Source organism: Crocuta crocuta, unplaced genomic scaffold (genome assembly GCF_008692635.1).
Source record: "Crocuta crocuta isolate KB4526 unplaced genomic scaffold, BGI_CrCroc_1.0 scaffold39, whole genome shotgun sequence".
Taxonomy (NCBI): Eukaryota; Metazoa; Chordata; class Mammalia; order Carnivora; family Hyaenidae; genus Crocuta; species Crocuta crocuta.
In genome coordinates, this window is record NW_027533334.1 from 5,856,717 (window position 1) to 5,875,145 (window position 18,429).

Below are 18,429 nucleotides of genomic sequence, written 5' to 3' on the forward strand. Positions count from 1 at the left end.
TCCTTTCTCATAAAGAGAATGCTGCCATGCCTCATCTTCAAGCTGCCTCTGTAAGCGTAGGGCTGGAATGAAGGAAAATGCACTTTGGTCATCTTAATTTAAAACACATTTTTGATGTATCCACTATTAGCTTGCATAAAAACACCTGCCACCTTGATCTTGCTTGGATCAATAATCAGATGGGTGCGTGGGTGGGTGGGGTAGGAACTCACTCACTGGGTTTCTACTGGGATCGTGTGTTAACCTTACAGGAATTTTATAAACCAGCACTGCCCAATAGAAATACAATATGAGCCACACATGTAATTTAAGATTTTCTGGTAGGCTGATTAAAAAGCATAAAAAGAAACCAGTGGAATTAATGGTAATAATATATTTTATTTTATCTAGTATATCTAAAATCTTACCATTTCAACATATAATCTGTATAAAAAGCTATTAGTAGAATATTTTACTTTTTTTTTCTTTGTACTAAGTTTTGAAGTCTGGTATGTATTTTATACTGACAGCATATCTCAGTGCGGACTAGCTACATTCCTAGGGCTCCTTAGCCCCGGCTCATGGATACTGTGTCAGATACCATGCTGTAAACCTCTGCGGGTGTATTCAGATTTGGTGGAGGTGGGGTGGGGTATGACATTCCTACCCATCACCATTGGTATCCCAGATTCTACTGGGGAATGAATCTAAGAACTACTGTATGGTATAAGTGATAGGCAGTCTTGCAAAAACAAATGAAAAATTAAAGTGTACCCCAAATCAACCAGACTCAGACTGGACATGTCAGTCTGTAGTATGTCTAACAGTGTCTTCAGAAACATGTACTACAATAAACTCCTTAAGAAAATCAAAGCATCCCCTTTTCCTCCTCTTGGCCACCATGAAGGGGCAATTTTAAATTAAGTACTCAAGTGAGACTTGCTGTAAGAGAAGGCTTTGGTGTCTCACCGACCTTAAATTGGAGGCTCTTGGCCTGACGTGTGTATTTTCTGGATCTTTCAGCTGAGGCGGGTCTTTGGAAATTGCTTGCCACCCTTTCCACCAAAGTACTATCTTGCAATGACCACATCCATGGCTGATGAGAGAAGGGGCCAGTTGGAACAGTATTTGCAGAAGGGTATGTATTTGGATTTTAGTTTTGCAGATTTATTGAGATACAGGTTATACGCTCTAAAATTCACCCATTTAAAGTGTACAATTCAGTGGTTTTTAGGATATTTACCGTATGGTGCAACCACCCACTATAGTCTAATTTGAGAACATTTTTGTCACCCCCAAAAGAAAGCTCACACCTATTGTCAGTCACTCCTTACTCTCTCCCCCACCTGCCTCTATCACCCCCATACTAATTTCTGTCCTTATAGATTTGCCTGTTCTGAACATTGTATATAAATGGAGTCATACAAAGTATGGACTTTGTATTTGGTTTTAAAAATACTTTGTTTCCAGATTTGCCCTTTGGGTGTTATGTGTTGGCTTTGACGGTAGAAGTCATAGACATAATACCTGGGTTAAGGCTGAAATAGAGGAGGGGTGCCTGGGTGGCTCAGTTTGTTAAGCGTCTGATTCCTGGTTTCAGTTCAGGTCATGATCCGAGTTTCGTGAGTTCGAGCCCTGTGTCAAGCTCTGTGCTGACGGTGCGGAGCCTGCTTGGGATTCTCTCTCTCTCCCTCCCTCTGCCTCTCCCCTACTCGTGCTGTCTTTGTCTCACTCAAAATAAATAAATAAACTTAAAAAAAAAAACAAGACTGAAATAGAAGAATGAGGTGAACTGTTCTTGTGAAAGTTCTCAGGAGACATGGGAGATGTTTATCAGCAGGCCAGAGATGCATTTCCATCTCTATCCTCACCAGGGACCCTTGTGGGTCGGCTCTGACCCCAGCGAGGCTTGCTTAGGACTCTCCCTCTCTCCCTATCTCTGCCCTTGCCCCCCACCCTGAACTTTCTCTGTCTCCCTCAAAATAAATAAACTTAAAAAAAAAACCCAGATTTGTAAAAGGGGAAATAGTATATACACAAAATATTTTTAAAATAGAACCTGTCCAAAGAGTATACAATGAAAGGTACATTCCCTTCCAGCCTAGACCCCAAGGCTTCTAGAAGTCAGCACTTATAAGTGGCTTACATATTCCTCGGAAACAATTTTTGCGTCTACTGGTGTGTATGCACATCCTTGTTTGTTAAACACAAATTGAAATTTACTCTACACGCTTTTTGGTAATTGATGCTTAATAATTTTATTCTGAAAGAATTTCTGACTTACAAAAAAGGGTGCAGAAATAATGTAAAGAATTCCCAAATGTTAACATTTCATATTTGCTTTATTATCCTCTCAATTTCCTGGGTATGTGTGTATATTTTGTATACATCTATATTTATATATGTTTATGTGTTTGTATGTTTTAAAACATATATTTTTATATATTATTTATACATACAACACATAATTTATATATGTTTTATTTATATTATTTATATATATAACATATATAATTTATAATTATATATGTTTTATATATATTTTTAAATGCTTTTGTTATATACACAAGCCACTTTACCCTTAAATACTTTTGTGTGTATTTCCTAAGATCAAGGACATTCTCTTCTACAAGAGACTACTATATGACTTCTACTATAACTACAAGTCATAGTATAGTTATCAAAATCAGGCAATTAACATTGATACAATAATGTTATCTAATCTAGAGACCTTTTTCAAAGTACACCAGCTATCCCACTGATATCCTTCACAGCACAAGGAAAAATGTTTTTTTTTCTGTAAGTTGTTTTTCCCCTCTTAAAATCTATATTTTACAGCTCATTCTAAGTCAGAAATTCTAGATTTGCTTCAGTATTTCTCATGGCTGCGCACAGTTTTTTTAAAGATAATAAATAAAAATTCCAGGTCATCTATTTCCCATTTGTCTTTTTTAATGGAGAATATACCTCTTTTAGACCCATTAAATAAGCCTCTTTAAAAGAAATCTTTTTTAATGTTTTATTTATTTCTGAGAGAGAGAGAGAGAGACAGCATGAGCATGGGTCAGAGAGAGAGAGATACAGAACTGAAACAGGCTCCAGGCTGGCTGTCGGCACAGAGCCCGATATGGGATTTGAACCTGCGAACCGTGATATCATGACCTGAGCCAAAGTCGGACGCTTAACCAACTGAGCCACCCAGGCGCCCCTAAATAAGCTTTTTCAAACTCCAAATGTAATACCTATTGAGTTTTTATTCTCTCTTGGCTTGATTTCTAATGTCTTTGTGAAAGACTTCTTTCAAACTACTGGTCTTTTCACAAATGATCACAGTGTCTAAGGGGTTGCGTTTTTAGGCCTGGCCTTTGTCTGTATAGCATCAGGATACCTTCCGTGTCCCCTAGAAAGTAGACAATGCAGCTTAGTGCTGTGACTTAGAGTCAGAACTACAGTCAAATCCTTAGTTTGTATTTCACTAGCTATAGGACCTGAGTTTCAGTGTCTATCTGATAAATGGAGATTATATATACCCCAGGGTTTATTGTAAAGATTAAATGAACGAAAATATACAAAGGGCTTAGCATTGTACTTGGTTCTTAATAAGTACCAGTTGGATGAACACTTTTTCAACAGCTTTCCCCATCTCCAAGAATCCATGCTAACAATTATGTTAATTTGCATGTACACCACATGCATTCCAGAAAATAACACGAGGGCTTTTTTTTTTTTTTTTTTTGGTCTACCCTAAAATCACCTCCCTTAAAATGAGGGAATATCTTTTTTTAAAAATTTTTATTCTTTAATGTTTATTTATTTGGAGGGAGGGGTACAGAGAAGGAGACACAGAATCTGAAGCAGGCTCCAGGCTCTGAGCTGTCAGCACAGTGCCCGACATGGGGCTCGAACTCATGAACGGTGAGATCATGACCTGAGCCAGTCAGATGATTAACCAACTGAGCCATCCAGGTGCCCCAGGAATATCTTTTATAAAAAGTTTCTCATGATAGAAAGACTTTCTTTTAGTTACTTTATATTGAAAAATGTAACATTGTTTGGGAAAGGCATGACCCGAAATGACTTCAGTCAGTGCTAGTTTTAAATGCTGGTAGAAAGAAGTTATGTGATGAAATCATTTGAAATGGCAATAAAAGAAAAAAGGAAAGAAAAGAAAACAGAAAGACATTTGATACAGATTTAGTAAATACGTAAAGGTAGCTAAAGTGCAGACCCCAGGAGAGGCATTTCGGAAAAGAGGCTTAAGAAGTGAGGAAGCAGGGGCGCCTGGGTGGCTCAGTCAGTTAAGCATCCGACTTCAGCTCAGGTCAGATCTCACGGTTTGTGAGGCTCACGGTTCGTGGGTTCGAGCCCTGTGTTGGGCTCTGTGCTGACTGCCAGCTCAGAGCCTGGAGCCTGTTTCAAATTCTGTGTCTCCCTCTTTCTCTGACTCTCCCCTGCTCATGCTGTCTCTCTCTCTCTCTCTCAGAAATAAATAAAAACAATTTTTAAAAAAATTGAAGAAAAAAAGAAATGAGGAAGCAGGCTGGTAAGGACCTCATGCAGGAGTTTGGACCTCTCAGGGGGAAGTCTCTGCTGTGGCCACAGCACCTGAGTATTGGGATCTGAGCTTTAAAACTAAGAGTGTAAATACTCTTATAGGTATAAAAGAATAGAAAACTTTATTATTTTTTTCACCCTTAATTTATTACTTTTTTAATCCAAGTTAACATATAGTGTAATAATGATTTCAGGACTAGAATTTAGCAATTGATCACTTACATGCAACACCCAGTGCTCATCCCAACAAGTGCCCTCCGTAATGCCCATCACCCATTTAACCCATCCCCCCACCCACTACCCCACCAGCAAGCCTCAGTTTGTTCTCTGAATGTAAGAGTCTCTAACGGTCTGCCTCCCTTTCTGTTTTTATCTTCTTTTTCCTTCCCTTCCCCTATGTTCATCTGTTGTGTTTCTTAAATTCCACATCTGAGTGAAATCATATGATATTTGTCTTTCTCCGACTGACTTATTTTGCTTGGCGTAATAGCCTCTAGTTCTGTCCATGTTGTTGCAAATGGTAAGATTTTGTTCTTGGATAGAAAACTTTAAATCCAACAGCCTTATAATCGCTTTGTGGGGGATAACCTCTTGAGAGGTCCTGTCATTATGAGACACGCTCTCAATCAATCAGGGTTTCTTGATTGACTTCAGGTCTTCAAATTAAGAAATGTCTCGCCAAAGCAGGGGTCCCAGGGTCGGTTTAAAGATCTATTTGCTGGGGAGCCTGGGTGGCTTAGTCGGTTGGGCGTCCGACTTTCGCTTAGGTCATGATCTCACGGATTGTGGGTTCGAGCACCGCGTCGGGCTCTGTGCTGACTGCCAGTTCGGAGCCTGGAGCCTGTTTCAGTCTGTGACTCCCTCTCTCTCTGACCCTCCCCTGCTCGCGCTGTCTCTCCCTCTCTCCTAAAAATAAATAAAACATTAAAAAAAAAAAAAAGATCTGTTTGCTTTTTCATACTAACTTCACCATCTTCCCGCTAGGGCAGCAGCAAGACGGATACTGAGCAATACGGGGATGTGTGAACCGAGTGAGGTTCCTGGGACGGATATGATGGGTTTATGTCTCTATCAAGGCTGCCGGGAGGAGGCAAGCTTTGTAGATTTTCATGTATGTGAAAGGTCTTAGCTCCATTGCCCTAGGAGGCACTCGTGTACTGGCAAGGCCTGTAGGGCTCCCCGGAGGATGGAGCAATTTAATAGACAGGTCAACCCAGCCCCATGCTAACCTGGCTCTCCATCCATATTTTTCAGTAACCATGGAGCCAAACATGTTGAGAAGTGACGTCTTCGTGGACTTTTTAAAACTCGTACAGCTGGTAAGCGTGCTCTTCTTTACTAAGGTCGTTATTTTGCTACAGAACATGTCTCTGAGTTGCCACGTGTGTGTTTCTGGCCCTCAGCAACTCATGGGGTAGAATGCATTCCTGTGGAGGACGTGGGGGATGGTTCCTATGTTGTTCTTTTGGAGGTTTAGATTCTAGATGGAAAACAAGTGTGTCACTTGACTTTTGAACTCGTTTTAATTCAGCAGATACCTTTTTATCCTGGAGCCTAAGCATTGTACCTCTCAAAACTGGCCATGGAGAAGAGAACCTTTTATCATGAAGGGGCCCCATGACAGTTCTGCGACCCTGCCTCTCTGGCCGGGATCAGGTGTGCCACACTGAAGATGACCACACACCAGTAACGGCCTCGCCAACTATTACTTGCATATCTCCTGCTCCTAACTTTGCTGTAAATTGATCACAGAAAAGATTCAGTCTGAACAGAATGACATACAGCAGCTCCCTTTCCTTTATTGGCCCAAGCAACCACTGGCCACTTGCCCTGTAGATGCTAGAAGTTTGCCAAGTAGGTTCTAGTTGTACATGTGGGAACATTTTTATGCCTGCAAGTATGTTCTTGACTGAATGGAAATCTTTGAGAAGATTGAAGTCAGAACAATAATCTGATATTATTGCACTCGATCCTAGTTAGGGGAGGAATGATACTTTGATTGGATTTATAAAAAAAAAAATGGGAGCAAATTTCATTTATTCAGTAGGTCAACCACGTCGGTATGGTAACTGGTCCATTCAACCCGAGAAATGATCTGGGCATCTCCCATTGTGTCGCCATTCAGATCTTCACATATATTTGATGGCTTGAAGCACATGTGCTTTCTTTTCCTTTGAAAAGTTTGTTGAGGTGGTGATGGCCGTAAAATTCGAATAGCACAAAAGGGTTCATGATCCCACCACACACCCCCAGGACCCCTCTTCAGAAACAACTGTTTACAGTTTAATATATGTTCTTCCTACACGTTTTTGTGCTTATACAAGCATTCATATGTATGCGTATCCTTTTTGTTTTATAAATAAGCACATACTCTACACGCTTACTGAACTCTTTTTTTAGTTCTGTATCTTGCAAATCATTCTGTCAGTACACAGAGGTACATTTGGCCTCACTTCTGTCCTGTTTTTTGTGTACATTATGGTTTTTGCTTTCAGTGCCTTTTAAAAACCACTCATGGGCTGTCAGTGTTTTGGAGCTTTGTTTTAAGTGTCTTTTTTTCTGGTAATTTGGAAGATTTTTTTTGCTCGATTTTAGTTCTGTTAGTTTTTTACCACGACTTGCTTTTTCTGATGAGATTTTTACTGTCATTTTTTTAAATTAATTTTTTAAAAATTTACATCCAAGTTAGTTAGCATATAGTGCAACAATGATTCAAGAGTAGATTCCTTAATGCCCCTTACCCATTTAGCCCACCCCCCCCCACAATCCCTCCAGAAACCCTCTGCTTGTTCTTCATATTTAAGAGTCTCTTATGTTTTGTCCCCTCCCCCCTCCCCCGTTTTTATATTATTTTTGCTTCCTTTCCCTTTTGTTCATCTGTTTTGTATCTTAAATCCTCCTATGAGTGAAGTCATATGATATTTCTCTTTCTCTGACTGGTTTCACTTAGAATGATACCCTCTAGTTCCATCCATGTAGTTGCAAATGGCAGGATTTCATTCTTTTGGATTGCCGAGTACTACTCCGTTGTGTATATATAACCACATCTTCTTTATCCATTCATCAGTCATTGGACATTTGGGCTCTTTCCATACTTTGACTATGGTTGATAGGAGATTTGTACTTTTCTAACGGCTTTATTTTTCTCTTCTGTTTCTTCCACCAACGTTGCCAGCTTACTTTTATATTCTTTGTTATCTTACCTCTTTTCTGAGGGGTTCATACATTCTCTGCATTAGAGAAGCTGTATTTTTATGAATACATCTATCATTGTCATCTCCTCAGTGGCATTGTTTTGGGGATATATTTTTTACTCTTGGTTGCAATCCCTCCCTCCTTTCCTGCGGGAGTTTTGCCCAGGCCCCCTGTTATTTCTTCTCAGGTGGTCACTCAGCTTTGCAAGGGGCTGCACTTTGTGAGCCAGCTGACATCGTGTTCGGGGAGGAGCTCTGGTCGAGTTTTTTGACTCCATCTGTTGTACTTCTGGATCTTCCCTCTTGTTTCTTTTTTAAAATTTTTTTTTTTAATGTTTTATTTATTTCTAGGAGAGAGAGAGAGAGACAGCGTGAGCAGGGGAGGGTCAGAGAGAGAGGGAGTCACAGACTGAAACAGGCTCCAGGCTCTGAGCTGGCAGTCAGCACAGAGCCCGACGCGGGGCTCGAACCCACGAACTGAGAGATCATGACCTAAGCGAAAGTCGGACGCTTAACCGACTAAGCCACCCAGGCACCCCTCTTCCCTCTTGTTTCTGAGCACCTTCTCTGACATCCAGCCTGAAGGTCCGAACAGCTTGTCTAGCAGTGAAGCCGTAACCATCCTTCCACATACCGTGATCGAGCATTTTAAACCCTCTTGTTGATTAAGTAGCCTCAGGACTGGCTTAGTGGTTAAGAGCTTAGGCTCAGGAGTGATTTTATTTTCTGGGCTCTCTAGTGTGTTTCTTTAATCTATGTGTCTGTTTTTGTGCCGATATTGTTCTGTTTTGATTACTACAGCTTTGTAGTATATCTTGAAATCTGGAATAGTTATATCTCCAGTTTTGTTCTTCTTTCTTCAGATAGCTTTGGCTATTTGGGGTCTTTTGTGGGTCCATAGAAATTTTAGGATTTTGGGGGCACCTGGGTGGCTCAGTTGGTTTAGTGTCCAACTTCAGCTCAGGTCATTATCTCACAGTTTGTGGGTTCGAGCCCTGCATCGGGCTCTGTGCTGACAGCTCAGAGCCTGGAGCCTGCTTCAGAGTCTGTGTCTCCCTCTCTCTCTGCCCCTCCCCTGCTCATGCTGTCTCTCAAACATAAATAAACGTTTTAAAAAATTTTTAAAAAGAAATTTTGGGATTTTTGTTCTAGTTCTGTGAAAAATGCTCTTGCTATTTTGATGGGGTTGCATTAAATCTGTAGATTGCTTCAGATAGTATGGACATTTTAACAATATTTGTTCTTTCAATTCATGAGCATGGAATATCTTTCCATTTGTTTGTGTCATCTTCAATTTCTTTCATTAGTGTTTTATCGTTTTCAGAATGCAGGTCTTTCGCCTCTTTGGTTAAATTCATTCCTAGATATTTTATTATTTTTTGGTGCAGTTGTTAATGGGACTGCTTTTTTCATTTTTCTTTCTGCTACTTCATCATTAGCATATAGAAATATAGTGGATTTCTGTATATTGATTTTGTATCCTGTGACGTTACTGAAAATTTGTCAGTTCTAGTAGTTTTTTCATGGAGTCTTTTGGGTTTCCTATGTTTAGTAATGTGTCATCTCCAAATAGTGAAAGTTTTACTTCTTCCTTACCAATTTGGAAGCATTTTATTTCTTCCCCTTGTGTGATTGCTGTGGCTGGGACTTCCAGTACCATGTTAAAAGACAGTGGACATCCGTGTTTTGTTTCTGATCTTAGAGGAAAAGCTCTCAGTTTTTCACCATTGAGTATGATGTTAGCTATGGGTTTTTCACATATGGTCTTTATTATGTTGAGGTATGTTTCCTCTAAACCTACTTTGTTGAGAGTTTTTATCAGGAATGGATGTTGTACTTTGTTGAATGATTTTTCCGCATCTATTGAAATGATAATATGTTTTTTTTTTAATCCTTTCTCCTGTTGATGTAATATATCACGCTGATTGATTTGCTAATATTGAACCACCCTTGCATCCCAGGAGTAAATCCCACTTGACTGTGATGAATCTTCTCCAAACCCTTTTAAAAGTGTTTATTTATTTTTGAGAGAGAGAGAGAGCAAGCGAGCCCACACATGCATGCACATGAGTGGGGGATGGGCAGAGAGGGAGGGAGACGGAGAATCCCAAGCAGACACGAGGCTTGATCTCACAAACCGGGAGATCATGACCTGAGTCAAAATCAAGAGTTGGACACTTAACCAATCCAGTCACCTAGGTGCCCCTAAACCCTTGTAATTTCTTGAGTATTAAGGGTAATAAGAGTGTCTTACCCAAGCTTCTGATATGCTAAGCCTCTAGCATCTCTGGAAAGATCAGAGTGACCTTTTGCATGTTAATGAGGTGACTGGTGGCTGGGGGCTCCTAGATAGCTTCAAGATGGGGACTGGTGGAAGGCAGAGTTAGAGGGTTGGGACTTCCAGCCCCACCCCCTGGTCTACAGGGGAGAAGAGCTGGAAATTGAGTTAATAATTGATCATGCCTATGTGATAAAGCCTCCATAAAAGTCCCTAAACTGTGGGGTACAGAGAGCTTTGGAATCGGTGACCATGCTGAGGTACTGGCAGGGTGGCGTGCCCAGAGAGGGCGTGGAAGCTATGTGCCCCTTTCCACACACCTTGCCCTGTGCATCTCTTCCATTTGGCTATTTGTGAGCAGTTTCCTTTTTAATAAGTGGGCAATAGTAGGTAAAAAGAGCTTTCCTGCATTCTGTGAGCCATTCTAGAAAACTACCAATCTTGAGGAGGGTGTTGTGGGAGCTCCTGATTTCTTTTTTTTTTCTTTTTTTTTTTTTAATGTTTTATTTATTTCTAGGAGAGAGAGAGAGAGACAGCGTGAGCAGGGGAGGGTCAGAGAGAGAGGGAGTCACAGACTGAAACAGGCTCCAGGCTCTGAGCTGGCAGTCAGCACAGAGCCCGACGCGGGGCTCGAGCCCACGAACTGTGAGATCATGACCCAAGCGAAAGTCAGACGCTCAACTGACTAAGCCACCCAGGCGCCCCAGGAGCTCCTGATTTCTGACCAGTTGGTCAGACATGTGGGAGGCCTGGATTTGTGACTGGCATCTGAAACTGGGGAGGGGAAATCTTGTGGCACTGAGCCCTTAACCTGTGGGGTCTGTGCTAACTCCAGATAGTGTCAGAAGTGGTGTGAGTCAGAGAAAGTTGTGGTTTTCCTTGTAGCGTCCTGTGAGCAGGGTAAGGCCGGCGTTGGTGACATAGCGGTGAGCATAGCTCCCTGCCGTGAACAACGTAAGGACATTGGAGGGTTTTAAGCAAGGGAAGGACATTTTTAGATTTGCATTGTAAAATATTTCTTTGGCTGCTACGTGGGGAGTGCTTTGTGTGGGGTAAGAATGGAAGCCAGGAGGCCATCACAGGAGTCTAGGGAGAGGAGATGTCAGTTGGGTCTAAGGTGCTGGCAGTGGAGAGGAAAAGTAGAGAGACTCAAGAGACAGTGTAAGATGTAAAATTTACACAACTCAGACCTTGCTTTGATATGACTGTTAAAAATATCTTCCTAAATCTTTTCTTGAATCCTTTATATCTTATCTATTGGCACTACTTCTAATCAAAGGTACATAGCCTCCTTCTCATTTCTTCTGCTAACAATAACAAAACAATATGGCTGCCATTTGGGTGTTTGCAGCGAGCGCCATTCCAAATTCTACATGTTGCTTCCTTCAATCTTGACCACAGCCCTGTGGGGTGGGCACTATGACCGTCCTTATTGGAGAGCAGAAGGAATGAGAACTACAGGGGCGAGTAACCTCTCCAGGTTTACATAAGGTCACATGTGGCAGGTGCAGCAGCTGGGCTTGGAACCTGTTTCTTCACGTGCTCCAGCCCAGTCCCTTAGTGTGCATGAGCAGATTACTACAGCCAACTCGGAGGGTCCCCTACCCTCCATTCTCTCTTCCTGCCCATTTTCACTACCAGACAAAATCTTTCCATAATGAATTCTTTTCATTCATTTTGTGAGTGTTTTCCCCTGCTCCCTTCTGTCTTTTTTTTAAGGTTTATTTATTTCTGAGAGAGAGAGATAGAGAGACATAGCACAAGCTGGGGAGGGGCAGTGGGGGGAGGGACAGAGGATCTGAAATGGGCTCCATGCTGACAGCAGCAAGCCCGAGGTAGGGCTCAAACTCATGAATTGCGAAATCATGGCCTGAGCTGAAGTTGGATGCCTAACAGACTCAGCCACCCGGGAGCCCCCTTCCTTTTGCCTTTTTAATAAAATCCTCAGGTGTCTGATTTCAGGGCCATCTATAATCTGACCTGCTCTACCAATCCAATCTTTCTCACTTTTGCAGAGGAATTTAATAAAGGTGTGCATTTATTTCATTTTAACCGTTTATGTAATTTAGCTATCTTACCAGGCTGCAGTTTGGTTTGAGTTGGGAGTTACACTGTGGTAATAAAAATTGCTAGGCTTTCCCCTGGAAGCTTACCAAAAAGCAATGAAATTCTTTTCATTCATTTTGTGAGTGTTTTCCCCCTGCGGTAAGAGATGCTTGTGATTATAGACCCCAGAACACGAGAGCCAACATCTAAGCAAGGATGTTCCTAGAAACCTTTGCAACAATTATCTGGGGGAGGCCATTACCCCTGACTACCCGTATCTCAGCTAAATATGGAGTCTTGGGGACCCTGCTGTGTTTCATCATCACTCAGTTATCATGACTCCAGGGGAACTAGAGAAATCTTCCGAAGGTTCCCCTGGAAAGGAGAGGCGAAGGAAGTGTGGCCTGAGGTTGTGTGGGAGCTCAGGGCCTGTGCTGAGGTGCGGGGAAACCAGGAGTCCTGACATTTTGTGGGAGAACTTGGAGTGATTCTCAAAGCGTGCCAGGAAGTGGGTTGTCCTGGCACCAGACACTTGGAGGAAAAAACTGGTAAGAGATCAGCATTTGCTGATTCCGAGCCCCCTTGTGACAGGACTCACAGCCACAGGACTGTTTGAAAAGTGACAGATTCCGGTCACACCGACAGAAACCTACTGCGTGCGGAGGGAGGCAGCACAACATGGTACCTTACACTGGTGTGAGGGCGGCAACGTGGGAGTCAGATACCTTATCCAAATTTGGGCACTTTGAGAGCGAAAAAAGTGTTAGAAGTATTCCATTTGCATCAGACATCATAAAATACAGACAGGGTGGCTTAATAGAAATTCCTGGAACTGTGAGAAATCTGTGTCCTCTTTGCATACCCAGAGAGGGAGAACAGGCCCTCTGCTGTCCCTTCTTTAAAGGGCGGTAATTCCATCATGGGGGACACAACCTCATCCAGCCCTAACCGCTTCCCAAAGGCCCCTTCTGCACATCCCATCAGACTGGAGGTGAGGGCCTCGCCACGGGCATTCAAGGGCCACCATCACAGGGCTGGAGGGAGGCCTATTGTTGGAAATTCTTGGGTCACGTACTTGGATCCCAGGCCCTAGAGTCACGTGATGGAGGTCTTGACAACTGCCTCTGCTGCCACCCAGCCAAGTGTCCTCGGGCCAGTTATTTAACCGTTGTGAACTTTTCCTCATCTGAAAAAGGGGGATTAAAATGTGTATCTGTCGCATGGCAGTGCTACAAGAATCAGATGTGTTACTCTATGTGAAGCCGTTGGCACAGAGCACAGTTCTCAGTATCATGTTTTATCAATATATTTGTATATAGTAAATATATGCATATTTATTCATAAATGATATACTATATATACATACTGCCTAAATATATAGATATTCATAAACATGGTTGGTTTGGTTTTTTTGGACCAACCCTTTGAATTTGGAAAATAGCAGATTTTCTCTTCTAAAGCACTCAGATTCAGAATCATAGAACATGGCAGGAGGGTTGGGAGTGGGGAGTTAAAATGTAAAGTCAAAGCTTGACCTCTGATAAAATTAGGAAAAATGAGCCTGTCACTAATGTGATTGGCCTGCTGGGGAACCTGGGCAATGCGGTCCCTGTAAAACTGGAAATGTTATATCTGTGAATGTGGGGGGCAGTGAGGAAAAGGGGGGTGTTGCCTGTTGAGGGGAAAGGTCCCACTTGGTCAGCTTGCCTGAGCCCAATTCTGTGATCTTCAAACAATCTTAGGATTGGTCATTTGGTTCCTCTCTCTCCCAGCCTGAGACCAGGAAGGAGGCTTGGGTGCACATTGCCTTGGCCCTAAGGAGAGATTACCTTCTGCTCCTCTGTATTACTAATATCCCAGCTTCTATAGTAGGCTTAGGACACAGACGATGATTTGAGTGGCTCTTTTTTCCGTTTTCCCCAGGGTCACATGTAACCATTGCTCTTCTAAATGCCCAGGAGAGAAGTAAGCTCCTTGCCTACAGAGGATGTGTTGGTACATTAGGGTTTAATCCTGTTGTAGAATTGGGATGAGAAAGGCTCTGACCTGAAGCAGCCTCCCAGAGATGAGGCAGTCCTGTGGACCGACAGCATCCCATTTGGGAGGTGCTAAAAACAGCCTTCTGCCTGATGCCACTGCCCTGTGAGGCTCAGTCGTATGGCAACTGGCCATGCGTCCTCCTGGGGTCCCTCTCTTTATGGTCACTGAGCACTATCTTCAGCTTCACATTTTCCTACACTCTGAAGGTCTTCCAGTGTCTCTAGCATGTCCTTGACATTCTAGAACATTCCATCCAAGAATTTCACAGGTCCCCTGATTTGCAGTAGCCTCTAGCACACATGTGTCCCCTTGCGGAATGCATAAATGCAAGCAAAGTTAGGGCTGAGCTGGGGGTGGCCCCAGGTGGACACTTACTTACCTGATAATGACAGGCTTCTTCATTCAGAAGATTTAAAAAAAAATTTTTTTTAAGTTGACTTATTTATTTTGAGAGAGAGTGAGTGAGCAAAGGAGGGGTAGAGAGAGAGGGAGAGAAAGAATTCCAAGCAGGTTTTACACTGTCAGCACAGAGCCTGACGCAAGGCTCAAACCCACAAATATGAGATCATGAACTGAGCCGAAATTGAGAGTCAGACGCTTAGTCAACTGAGCCACCCAGGCACCCCCCATTCAGAAGACTTTTATGGGACTTTTAGGGATACCTGGAAATATTCAAAGTGAAAATTAAAATCCGAGATTCCCCAGGGTCAGGTGGATGATTTTATCAAAAGCTTTTTTTCCCTAAAATGGATGCCTTGTCGTTTATTTGGAAATTATTCAGGCAGCATGTCATTGCTTTGCCTCGGCCCTTCCATCTCCCTCCTCACCCCACCCCTCAAACCCCTCAAAACACCATCCCCCAAAGCTCTGCAGTCAGCTCTGTGTGTTTCTGGGTAACGTATGCCCTGAGGGTCCAGGTAGAAGAAGCTACTGACTTTTCCTGCTCCGCGTACCCCATTGAAGGGCACTGAGAGGCTCACTGTGCTTTTCCTTTGCTTGCAGGACACATTTAGCATCACTACCAAGACAGCCTCTCTGGATATATTTCTGCCTGATGGAAGGAATATTCAAATTGAAATTCTAACATCAGATACTGCTGAAAGAGTTCTGGAGGTAAACTTTGTCTAAACTCCAGCTCCACAACTGAATTTTGGAATCATTCTGTTTGAGGGCAGGGACTAGGATAGGGTTACCTTCCAGAAGCTTCCTGCCTATTATTCTACTCTGGATGACATATCTGTAGAGAGGCTGGACTTTCTGGGAGACTGACCAAGGAATCTGAGCTACAATGTGTCCTCCAGGGCATCTGGTTTTACCTGCCCTGTGGGCATCAACTTCCCCAACATCTTCTAGGCCCTTCCTAATACTACTGTCAGTTCCCTGGGATTCAACCAAGGATGTGCCCTGGAGATACGCCAAGTACTGTATTATGGGATGCCCTCGTGGTTGGGAGCAGCAAGGGGAGTGGAGTCCAGATGAGTCTGAAACAGGCTGTACCCAGGTAGGCTGGTGACAGTTTCTGGTAGAGAGTGACAGCAGATTTCTTGAAGGCTGAGAGAGTCGTCCCTCCTGCCTCACCGGAAACCAAAACTCCAGCAAGTCTAAGTCTGCATCCAGAGGGCCAGACCTGAGTTTAAGTTGGTTCTGTGAGGACTCTGAAGATGAGACACAGAGACTATCCATGCCATCTTAGATGTGGCCATTAACAGCTCTGTCCCTGGGGCCTTTCCTTCCCACCTTGGGTTTCTAAGGAACACCAGCTTCTCACACCCACATACTGCTCCCAGGTCCTTGTCCTTTGGATGGTTTTAGTTCTAATTCTCTAGAGAAGTATGTGAGAGAGAATATGAAGTTATAACCAGGTGGAAGTGAGAAAGTTTCTAGAGCCTTCCCAAGGACAGAATGTTCTTGTGCTGGGGACATCGTACTTGACACCTTGTAGGCAGGAAACGAGCCAGCCCTGTTGGGCTCCAGCTCTCAAGCCCACCTTTACCTGAGACTATGGGATAGGGGGTCCTCCTCCCTGCAACACGGCTCCTCTTTCCAGCCTGGAGTTTCAAGCTGGCCCATGCCCTCCTGGCCTTCTCTAGGGTCCTTGCTCTGCCCAAGAGTGATCATTTTGGACCTTCCTTCCTACGAAAGTCATTGCACACAACCACTTTTGGCTCCTGTGTTGCTAGTCTTGTTGAATGGGATTAGCAGCCACCTCATTGCTGAGGCCATCCACTGAGAAGTTACCCTTGGGTCCCCCTCCTTCACCCCCTGACCCCCAAATCCTACTGACCTTGTGTCCCAAGTCTCCTTATAATTCCTGTCTCCCCGTTTCCTCGTCTCCAACCTCATCCTAGTTTGAGCCCTCATTTCTCAGCTAGATTTCTATAGCAGCCTCCAAACTAGTCCCTGCTTCCTGCCAATCTTCTATCCTGCCTTCCAGAATATCTCTAAAAAAGCATCAAAGGCCCTTGATGCTTAATGCCTCAGGGGATTTATACCAAAAAGCCCCCCAAACACAGACACATGGTTCTGTAAATTGCCTTCCCAGGACCTGCATGGTGGAGACTGACACAGTGAAGGAAGAGGGTAGTAATTTTGGGGGGAGGGGTGTTGGGGGACAGGGGGGTGGAGGCCACAAACACAGACACCTCCAGGGCCAGGCATGTAACCCACGTGGGATGTGAGATGACTTGGGAATGGTTGGTTCTGGAGAGAACTGGCGAGCATCCGCCCTGCCAGAGCACATCATTATTGACACGTTTCCCACAAATGGGTCTCGCTGGCCTGACTAGACCGCAGCTGAAGTTGGCTGCCGGTGGGAGTGCGGGGTCTCCTGTCTGCTGGGGTGGGGCAAGCGCTGGATTCAAGTGATGGTGCTGCCACATCATAGCTGTGTGGGTTTGGGTAAGTTGCTTAACCTTTCAAGACAGCGTCTAAGTAATTATAGAAATAGCTCATGTTTCAACAGTGAAGGTTCTGGTTACTTCTCAATATGGGCATTATTACCGATATCAGAAGGCGTGCTGAATTGAGTAGGGCACGGTTCCACAATGCCATCTATTTTGTCCAGTTCCTCTCTTAACAAAGAGCATAAGTTTAACGAGATACATTTGTGATCTCCAAAAAATATATCTTCCCTTTTCTAATCACACTGACTTGTGAGAAGGTCAACCCCCTGACCCTGACATCATCAGCATCAAATAAGTTTACCTGGAGGTTCTGTCCTCAAAGTAGTGGAGTTTCTATGAAAAGCAGAGTGAGCAGTTGGCCAAGCAGACATGTGACTTCCCAGCCCCTGGGCGAGTCTCCAGCTTGCATAAAAATAATTTAAATTTTGGGGGCGCCTGGGTGGCTCAGTTGGTTAAGTGTCCAACTTCAGCTCAGGTCATGATCTCACGGTTTGTGGGTTCGAGCCCCGCATTGGGCTCTGTGCTGACAGCTAGCTCAGAGCCTGGAGCTTGTTTCGGATTCTGTGTCTCCCTCGCTCTCTGACCTCCCCTGCTCACGCTGTCTCTCTCTCTCAGAAATAAAGCATTAAAAAAAGATTTATAAAAAATAATTTAAATTTTGTAATTGAGAATCACTTTTGGGGGGTGCCTGGGTGATTCAGTCAGTTAAGCGTCCGACTTCAGCTCTGGTCATGAGCTCATGTTTCATGGGTCTGAGCCCCGTGTTGGGCTCTCTGCTGTCAGCACAGAGCCTGCTTTGGAACCTCTGGCCCCCTGTCTCTTTCTGCCCCTTCTCCACTCGTTCTCTCTCTCTCTCAAAAAAAAAAAAAAAAAAACTTAAAAAAAATCGTTGTTTATATCTTCTCGAGTGTACTTTCCTCCACTCTCTACCTCCCCACCATCCTGCTGGGCTCCTTAAGGACCAGCAACAGGCTAAAATCTCTTTTTGGTTCTTTAGACATTTGTGCTAATGTGGTTTTATTGGTGGTGCTTGTGTTTTGAAGTATCCTTAACATTTGCTAAGAAGAAAATGTTATTGTGCCTCTTTTTTTGTCAATGCCTACTCCTCTCCAAAGAAGGTACTTGTGTTTATGTCTTTATAAATAAAAGAGCCTCCTCCATTCCTTCCCCTGCTCCTTTATCTGCCCTTATGTGTAAGCTTGCTGTTTTCACAGAATGAGTCAGAGAAGAGAGAAATCTAATCCGAATGGACGTGGGTCATACTCTAGGAAAAGATGTCTTTGCCATCTGTTACATGCCAGCACACACTCACCCTTGCGCACAGGAGTGCTGTGTTTTGGGTTGGGGCTTTTGCAAGGGAATGGGGAAGGGTGAGGGAGGAAGAAGGCGAATGGGGATAAGCCTTTAGTGAATGTTGTATAACGTTCCCGGGCTC

General features: G+C 43.5%; 1 protein-coding gene across 2 annotated transcripts in view; it reads left to right on the forward strand.

Annotated features, from left to right (window-relative positions):
* Positions 1 to 1,019: 1,019 nt before the first annotated feature.
* Positions 1,020 to 18,429, forward strand: part of SNX31 (sorting nexin 31) — a 52,107-nt gene continuing 34,697 nt past the window's right edge. For both annotated transcript variants that reach the window (XM_077748190.1, XM_077748191.1), the window contains exons 1-3: positions 1,020 to 1,117; positions 5,788 to 5,852; positions 15,094 to 15,204. In XM_077748190.1, the coding sequence (XP_077604316.1) occupies positions 1,060 to 1,117; positions 5,788 to 5,852; positions 15,094 to 15,204 (234 nt within the window). In that variant the 5' untranslated portion in view covers positions 1,020 to 1,059. The remainder of the gene's footprint in view (positions 1,118 to 5,787; positions 5,853 to 15,093; positions 15,205 to 18,429) is intronic.